We start from the raw sequence: 10,353 nt of genomic DNA on the forward strand, positions 1-10,353 counted from the left end.
ACTATGAGCAAAATCTCCAAGCTCACATAACATTTATCTTGCTTTTTAACAACTCTAACTTTTAGGCCCGATTTATTTATTCTAATTCCAAATAAATATAATTATCATTTAAATTTAAGCCCAAGTATACGACTGTATTTTTTTTAAAAATTTTGGCATTGCGGGAAATCAGTGACAAAAACTGTGGGTTCTTGAGAAAAAAGAGCAGATGGGGATGGGATAAACTATTCTCAACACTCCAGGTGACCATTAGCGAAAGGCTTAATTGTTAGATTGTTTAAATTAATGAAAAAATGATAAAAAGTAGAATTTTCATAATCGAGTAAACAATCGCTTTTACCATCCGGCGCTAAGAAAATTTCGTAAATCTACATTCATTTTTATTCACTTCCTTTAAGCCAAAAATTGATTTTTTTCAAAATCTTTCAAAGATTTAAAAATTTTAACGAAAACGAATGTTTATTCTTTTGGAATCTTCTAAGAACATGTTTTGTACATGCTTTTATTTTTCGATTAAAAAATAAGGATTATTTATTTATTTTCATTAGTCTTCGAAATTTGTGAAAATTTTTTTTCAAGCTTTGGGCATATCCTAAAAAATTACTCACATATTACAAATATTACAACAAATTTTTCACCGATCTGATATTTAAATTGATTTCAATTTACCATCAATCTTTGAACTAATGTCATAAAAGATCAGTATATATTCTATGCAAAATAAAAAAAAACTATAAACTATGAACAACACCTAGTTGCAAATAATATTATAAAAAATAATATCACATTTTTTAGCTCTATTTTCTATTAGAATAATACGATTTTTTTAGATATAGAAAAATTGGTTTTTGATTTGTTATAAAATAATCATAAAATAAATCGCATCGGCCTGGCCGGCCTGATTTAAAAAACGGTAAATATTGGCTCCGATCTGATCCGGTATTTAAAATCAGCGAAGCCCCAATTTTTATATTATTGATTAGTAGTTAAATGCTATTAAAAAGATTTTTTCTTAATACTTCACTTTTACTTTGAATTTTAATTGAAACCTCTCTCTATAACTTATCATATTCAATAGCTTTGTCTAATTAATTTGACACGTTTCAATTGTTTAATCGTTCTAGACTGTAATACCTGTGATAAAAAGTGCAATTTATTTTAATATACCAATCATCGGAGTTTTTAAAATTTTCAGCAATGACCTTCTAGCAAATAATTTACAATAACAAGCATGTAAATTTTAAAATTAAAAATACTTAAACAACCAACTTAATCAAGCTACAACAAGTCGAAGCTGGTTACATTAGTGGATAAAAGGTTATCGATGGGTTAAAATCGATTACTTATTTAAATTCAAATTGAATATCCATGCCCCCTTTATGGGAGAAAAATAATGTTTTGAAGAAACTGACAAAGTTAAACAAATGCGCTGAGATTGAACATGTGCGCAAATCGACAGCAGCCGCTTATTTTTTCATCGACGGGCCGAATAGCGGCAAATTTTTATTTTAATAAATTAAGTTAATTTTAAATTTAATGCATTTTTATAAAATTTATCTGGTCACTCTTACACTATTACCAGAGTTCCTGACTTTTTGCCCAATATAAATTTAAGTTATTTCTCATTCTCCCAAAAGAGAATGTAGTGGAATTTGTATCAAAATATTCAGGAATAGTCTTAAAATTACGAAATCTTGCTTCGCTAATAATTAGTATTCAAAATATTATTTAAAAAAATTTATTAATAAAAATATTAAATAATAAAACTTGAAGTTCGGTAAATGGAAATGTTTTATTTATCAAATTTTCTTAGGGAAATTATATCAGAGATATGAGATAAAATAATTTGTAAATCGGTTTCCATTTAGCTAGTGTTGTTAAGACTCGATTAAGATTTTAGTCAAATAATATTATGTAACCTCGAGATTTGGCAAATAGTTGTTCAAATCTTTGTGTCATCTATGAGTAAAATCTTCAGGCTTGAGAAATACTTTTCTAAATAGAATACTGAGTTGGTCGTTTTTAAAAATCGGCTCAAATGGAGCGATTTTACATCACTGCTTTCGATACTGTGCCAACGGGTAGGGCAATTAAATTATAAGGTTTTAATATGAATCGAATTGTCACTGTATTGCAATTTATAACATCACCGAATAAGAATTGTTAAAAAAGTGTTCACCCACGTGGTATAGATCAATTAGAGTATCAATATCTAAAATTTGCCCTAATTTTTGATCATTCAACAAACAAATAAAAAATATTTGCAAAATACTTCTTGAAAAAATTATAAAATATATCTATTTTATTTCAAAATTTAAGCCTGGCCAAATTTTTTCATAACCTGGCACGTTTAGAATTTAGTATTTTTCCGGCTCAGTTTGACCAAATTTGTATCCTTCCAGGCTCGTTTTTTTTTAATTCAGTAATATATCCTATGGAAAAATAACCAATCATAAGGATTTCAGTTTCTTGATTATCTTATTTATAGTAATAAACACAAAATGTAGGAAAAGGAAAAAGAAATCGTATTTATGAATGAATGATCATAGTAGTAGGTCATTTAATCATTAACAAAATTATAAGCAAAATAAAATTTATTATTTTAGCAAAATTAGGCCTTCGAATAATTTTTTTTCTATTCTCTACTAAAGCATGGCAGGCATTTCTAATTTTTTCAAGCCTTACGGTTAATTATTTTGCCTGGTCCAAATAATATAAATTGATAAGTTATCTGGCCCACGCCGACCTATGAGCTGATCGGGCATTGCAGATCACTATCAGGAAGAATTAAAACCCGGCGTGATTATGCGAGGAGGGGCTTCAAATAATATACATGAGTTTTTATTGACGGGTTGTAGACCAATGTGCAAGATGAATGAAAGAAATTAACTTACAATATGATTAATTTTTTGTACTTTAAGAGCTGCCTAACTAAAATACTAAATTTATAAATAAAATTTTAGTTTCATAAAAAAAATTATGATATGATTTAATAGAAAAAAATAATACAGATATAAAACGATTAATATAAAATGGTTGTTATAAAAATAGATAACCATAGAGTAAAAATATAAGAGACTTAATGGGAAAAATCATATATAGATATCAGAGATGTGCATGCCTGGCAAGGCTAGGCAGTATCGTGGATATTTGTATCTTTTTTAAATTTTGGAAAGTATCTTTATCCAGTATCTAAGATACATATTATTTAAAAGTAATTGTATCTTAACCAACTTTGTATTCAAAAAGATACAGATACTTTTAAAAAAATTTATATTATATAATATAAATAGTATTAAAATTTAAAATGATATAGTTTTAAAATTTAAATGAAAAATTTAATCAGAAATTTAGATATTTTAAGATAATGTATGATATATGACGTTGGTCGTCATATAGCAATTTGCTAACAATTAGAACTTCCATATATTATTTGAATCGTTTTATATCCGTCTATTTTAAAATAATGGAAGAAGAAAATAGAATAATATGTTTATTTTCGTCTTCAGATGATTTTCCAACCAAAAAATATTACTATAAATTTAAATTAAGTATTTTAAATGGGAAATTTTTTCAAGTACTTCAACATGATCATAATAAAATTACTGCAGAATGTAAAGAATGCCACAAATCTATAAGTGGTTCAACAGACTCGTCCTCAAATTTTGTCAAGCATCTAAAAGTATAATATATAATTATATATAAATCACATTTAAAATCATATTAATTATCATTTCATATTCCATATATCTGTTGCTAAATTTAGAAGTATTTTAAAATTTGATTGATAATGAAATTAAAATGATATATAAAGGTCATCTATGAAAAGAATAAGAAAACTAATATTTATAAAAAAAGAGGATGTTAATTTGAACACTAGGCCAAAATATAATCTAAATATTTGGGGCACCATTTTTATATGATAGATAGTACTTAGCAATATTTAATCCACCTTTCATATGTATTTTTTTTAATTTTTACATATATGCTTAAAATATAATTTTCTTTATAAAATTAATAGAAGATCATTATATTGCATTTAAAAAAAATTCTTACAAATGTATTTTGTAAATGATTTTACAAAATTATTTATAAAATTTTAATGAGTATTAATTATTATTTATAAATAAGACAAAAGTTTCATAATTATTTTAATATAAATACATTCCATCTAATTTTATCATTTCAAAGTAGAATTTTTTACAAAAAAATTAGTAAATATCTAATATAAAATATTTTATTACTTGTTTCACTTATAGAGACGTCATCTGTAATCATATAAAAATTATATGACTCATCATAAAATATCACACAAACAGAAAAAACAAAAAGAAATAGTGAAAACTGCATCATTAACTCAAAAAACATTAGAATTTTCAAATGATAAAAAGAAAAAAATATCTCAAGATAAATATAATAATTTATTAACTTCATTTGTTGTAAAAGGAATGTATCCATTATCCATAGTTGAGCAAAAGGAATTTGTCAAAATGATGGACGGTAAATTTAATTTTTTTTTCTCTTATCCTTATCTCTTCTACTTGTCAATTTATTAGAAATATTATCCTGTATTGGATTACCATTACCAATTAAATTTTTTTCTCGAAGATCTTTGCAAAGAAAAATTGATGAAACTGATTAAAACAGTTATTGAAAGCTCAGACATATATTTGCACTGCTGCAGATATTTGTTCTACTAAGACTAGAAGCATTCTTGGAATGACTTGTGGGTAATAAAATAATAGACTATTTTATTTATAAATTCAATTAAATAAATATTTAAATAAGCTCTCAAGTGATAGTTTAAAAAGACAATCTCGGGCCCTTGTTGTAAGAATATTTTTAGGAAGCCACACATATGATAAAATAGCAGAATTAGTTGATGAAATCCATTGGAATTGGTGAAAAAGTTATAGCAACTTTTACAGATAACGGCTCTAACTTCAAGAAAGCTTTCAAGGAGTTTGGATATTCCATGGTAGGTGTGGAGAATATTTTTGACATCAATGAAGAAGAATGTATAGAATTCGAAATCATTGAAAGTATTATTTAATACTTCTTTTATAGTAAAATTTATTATGATATCGTAAATTTAGTAAAAATTTTTATTCAAATAAAATTATTGATTTGTTTAAATTTAAGGGTCTAAAGAAGCCTCAATAACATTCATCTGTACATTCGATAAGTCTGGGACACATTTGTATTTTTTTTTTAAAAATAAATAAATTTCTTAAAATAAGGTTCATTGATAACTTCATAGGATGATCGGGAGACAATTCCTAAATAAAGTTCGCGTCGAGAAAGCTATTAAGGATTCTCCTAACATTTCTAAAATTCATCATCCCGCAATAGCCAAATGTACTAAGCTATGGAATGCTAGTAATAAGTCCAAAAACTGCAGAACTTATCAAAGCAATTTTAGGAAAACAATTAGTTACACCTTGCTGTACAAGATGGAATAGTATGTTTGATAGCCATTGTAGTTTATTAAAATTTATAGGCGAACTTCCTAAATTATGTCAAAAATTAGAATTTCCAAAATTAAGAGATATTTAAAATTAATATTTAAAAGAATATTGCAATATAATGTCCCCATTGGCTATAGCGATTGACAAAATACAAAGTGAAATCAACTGCTATTATGGAGAATCAGCTCCAATATTAAATGTCGTAAAAAAATTACAAATTTAATTCAAACTGTTTGCAAACCATAAGCTATTGCAGTTGAAAATTCTTTAAATAAAAGTAAAAATGTATATGAATTTGATAATAACTTTAAAAGCGCATTTTTGACAACTATTTCTCATCCCTATTTTAAAAATCGTTGGATTGATGGTGAAAAGGAAAAAAAATACCTTCAGGATTTGTTAATACATGAAGCTTTAATTATTTTTAAAAATAATATTGAAATTAATACGTCAACAAAATCTTCAATTGATGAAGATGATAATTACTTTTGTTCTAAAAGTACCACATCCAATTCTAATAATTCAATAAATGATATTGAATTAGAGGTCCTAAATTATATGAAAGATGACAGGCGCAGTATAAATATGTTAAATAGTTATAAATATATAATAAAAATATTTAAAATATAATACAATATAACACAATATTACCCTCCTCTGCTCCCGTTGAACGATTATTTAGCTTTGCTAATATGGTTAATAGACCAAATCGTCAAAGATTGAACGATAGATTATTTGAAAAATTAATAATATTAAAAAATAATGCTGATTTATTATAATTTACTAATTATACAATTATTAAAAAAATATCGCATTATCTTGTATAATAAATTTGTTATTTTCTACAATTTATTTTAAATTTTTTATAAATTTATATTATAGATAAGAAAATAAAGCTTTATACATTTTGATTTTGACTATAAAAAAGAAAGTATCTTGTATCTTATATTTTATTGAAATTTTTCTAAAGTATCTAGTATCTTGTATCGTAAATATAAAATTTTATAAAATTGTATCCGAATACAATTTTCTGAAAATTTGCCCAACCTGATGCCTGGATGGGCAAGGCTGTAAAAAAAATTTTTTTGAATAAACCCGGACCAAGACTAAAAATTGTTTTACTAAAGCTGGGCTGAGCCTAAAAAATTTTTTAAATATCCAGGCCAAGCCAAATATTTTAAATCGTGACCATTATATAAATTTAAAAGTTGTTGTATCATAAAGTAATGTTTGACATACATCCACTTCTCATATTTCCTATTTTCATTTCGATCGTTAGAAAATACTTAATAAGTTTATAAAATAAAGATAAAATATTTTAGAAATTATTCAACTAATTATAAATTTTATATTTACACCTAGATATTTCACAACTTTTTCTGATATAAAATTAAAAATAATCTTCATCTATCATTTTAAAATAAAGAAGATAGTTTTAAAAGTTATTAGATAAATATTAATATTTCATATAAAAGTGAACCATAAAATGCCAATTCTAAAATCCAAACCAAAAATTTTTTAGAAACATTGGCCATTTATTTATAAACCATGGTTGTAAAAAAAATTTTTACATCTGGACTGGGCCATAAAAAAATAAAATAAGCCCGGGCCAGGCCTAAAATTTATTTAAATATTGGGGCCAAGCCTGAAAATATAAAACCCAGACCATTGGCCATAATTTTTAGGGCTGTGCCGATATTAAATATTGGATCGGCACCGATATCTAGCGTTTTCAAAATCGGATCAGGCCTACATTTTTTAAAAACCGATCCTATATATTTTTTTGTTTCTATGAAAAAACTAATATAAATTATAAGTTCAAAAATCCATGACAAAATTATACTAAATTCATAAGGTAGGTATTCCAAACATGATGGAATACATTTCCGGTAAATCAGATTTTTAAAATTTAAAAAACGCGCTCAAAAATAATTTAAAGTTGAAAAAATAACATGTTGCTGGAAAACATTGCCATTAACATATATAATCATATTTTTTTTATTTTATAAATAATTTTATAATATGGAACTAAAATACAATTTATCTGTTGTAATGTTTACAAAAAAAAGTTTCAAATTTAACACTATTTTTTGTTATATTATCTGCAACAAGAAGAAGATTTCAAAATATCTAACGAGTCACATTCAGCTAGTGTTGCTAAACAACTCGATTTATCAAATTTTAAAAAAATGTTGACTATGATTTTGACCAAAATTAATTACTCAAGCTTATTGATTTAGCCCATTGATAGAAAAGTTTCGATTTCTATTGCCGAAAATTTGAGGCTTAGGTAATAATATTTTGACTAAAATTTTGAATTAGCCCTTTTTAAAAATTGGTGAAATGAAGTTTGACAACATTACATTAAACCATAAACATTGCAAATATTTTAAATGAGATTAGATTGGAGAATAAAAAAAAATAAATCACACTTTCATTTGTGAAAGTTAGTTGGTTTTTTTTAAAATAAAAAATATTGATATATTTATGGTATTGATACAAAAATTGATGGTAAATAAAAATCAATATAAATATCAGATTTGATTGGTGAAAAATTTGTGGATAAGCATAGCCCTATTTTATAACAATCTGGTCTGGGCTATATTGTTCAAATGGTATCTCTGTAGGACACTGATAGATATATACATTAAAAATGCCTGCTCTAAAATTTTGTCTAAAAAAATGTAATAATCTAAGCTAGGTCTAATTTTTTGTAAAAATTTTATGTACTAGGCCTAGATGGGCAGGATATATTCTAAATAGCTAAAAATTGGGAATCTTGCTTATATCTTATAGAAAAATTTTAAAGTAAATTTGAAATTAATATTTCTAGATGCTAGGGAAGAAAACACTTATATTTAGATTGAATTTTTTTTAAACCGCTAAAAATTGAATAAATATTCTCGATATTTCCAATTCCCAAATTGTTAATTAAATTGGGAGCAATAATAATATTTCCTCTATTTTTAGTAAATTTTTTAAAAACTCAACTTAAATATAAGTGTTTATTTAGGGTTTGGCAACATTTAAGTAACAGGCTGGTCAATTTGCAAAAACTTAACAGGCTAAAACAAGTCAGGCTTTACAGATCATTTATATAGATTGTTTAAAATAATATCAATGAAACTTCTTTTGTGATTCAAAGTTTATCTAAAAAAATTTTAATTACTATTAAGCAAACCAGATTCTATTTAAAATTTCTAGGAACTTGAACATCAATCAAATTTTGAAATATATTCCAAACAAAAACTCCATAATCTAGGTTACATGTTTTATTTATACTGACTAAATATTAATTTTATAGATAAAAAAATATTGTTATGTCATGACCATTTGGTAAAAAAATTTGTTAGTTTTAATTATTTGTGTTTTATTAATAATTTCTCCAGAACTCATATTAGAGGTACTGTAAAATTGAAAGTTTGAACACCATTGGCATGAAGATTGAAACAAAAATGTTGATAACAAGTAGACAAAATTTTATATTAAAATTAAATACCCTTTAACAATAATTTCTATCATAATTTATGTTTTCCTTTATTCAGCTTCATTAAATATATAGTAATAAATTGTAAAGTAAAAATATAGTTAACATTACAAAAAGATTATAGTAAAAAAAATATAAAAAATTAAAGTTAAAAATAAAAAATTATAAGAAAAATAAAAAAAATTAAAAGTAAAAAATAAATGAAAAAATTAGTCACTAAAAAATTGTTAAACCATTAAAGTATAAAATCTATGCCATTATCTTACAGTTTCATCTAATTTACATAACAAAATTATTTATCTAACAAAATATACTGTCTGTGCATAACCAATCTTCATAATTCAGAAAGTAAACAGGGTGGGCCACCTTGGCACAAAATCAAAATATTTAAATATAGACCCCAATCAGATCCAAAATATATAATTTTTTATTAAAAATCAGTCATAGCCATATTTAAAGACCTCTAACTCAAATAACCTTATTTAAATTCCAATATTTTTATAAAATATTTTATTTTAAATTACATCAAAAATGCATGTATATCAATTATAATAAAATATGGATTTAACATTTCACAAGGAATATAAGTTAACAATTTAGGAAAATGTCAAATTGGAATTTTATTATATATAATATTTACTTTCTTTTCAAAATTTTTAAATATTACTGTTTAAGTTTTAAAAAAATTGGATATATTATTTTTTTTATCTTATGAATAATAGTCATAATTTTTTACCAATTTCATTTCTGCATGAAGCATCATACATTTTTCTTCTATAAATAACTTCAAATTATCCAAAAATTCTTTTGAGTGTCTTTTATGAAGATGTATAACCTGAGACAAAATTAAAAAAGGAGTTTAAAATAAAATTACTCTAGAAATAAAATTAATGGCATTTACAAAATCTTTATTATATTGGGATGGATTGAGATTATAGAGAGAGAAGAGCGATAGATAGTGTAAATATTCTTGATCAAACTAAAAAAAACAGTTATATTTTATTAAAAATAAATACTTCTTCTTCATAGAGTAAAGGGCTTTTTTTAATTAAATACTGTAATTGTTTCATTTGATTATCTATAGTTTTTATTCTCATTGTTACACAACTCTATCCCTGTGTAGAATAAAAAATGATGTAGAGCAGTCAGTTATGACACAATGTCAAATTGGGAAACGACAGATATTACATATAACCTGTCATGTCGCCATTATTTTTTATGGTAAATTTTGATTCAATTTATGTCAAACAATGTAGATAAATTTAAAACTCCATGGTTATATCAGTTGAAAATGGATGATATTAAATAGTTTTAAATAATTTTCCTTAATATCCAAAATATATATGAAATAAACAACATGAATAAAAACATAACCCACAAGATTCAGGTTAATTTTTG

General features: G+C 24.5%; 1 protein-coding gene across 2 annotated transcripts in view; it reads right to left on the reverse strand.

The window, feature by feature from the left end:
- Positions 1-10,059, reverse strand: part of LOC135922892 (protein SDA1 homolog) — a 36,583-nt gene extending 26,524 nt beyond the window's left edge. Inside the window, exons 1-3 of one of the 2 annotated variants that reach the window (XM_065457402.1) lie at positions 9,972-10,059; positions 9,857-9,934; positions 9,692-9,790 (exon numbers count right to left, since the gene is read on the reverse strand). In XM_065457402.1, the coding sequence (XP_065313474.1) occupies positions 9,692-9,790; positions 9,857-9,934; positions 9,972-10,052 (258 nt within the window). In that variant the 5' untranslated portion in view covers positions 10,053-10,059. Of the gene's footprint in view, positions 1-9,691; positions 9,791-9,829; positions 9,935-9,971 lie in introns of both variants that reach the window. The other variant, XM_065457401.1, reaches the window with a different exon arrangement.
- Positions 10,060-10,353: the final 294 nt, after the last annotated feature.

Source organism: Gordionus sp. m RMFG-2023, chromosome 1 (genome assembly GCF_954871325.1).
Source record: "Gordionus sp. m RMFG-2023 chromosome 1, tfGorSpeb1-WG-v2, whole genome shotgun sequence".
Classification (NCBI taxonomy): domain Eukaryota; kingdom Metazoa; phylum Nematomorpha; class Gordioida; order Chordodea; family Parachordodidae; genus Gordionus; species Gordionus sp. m RMFG-2023.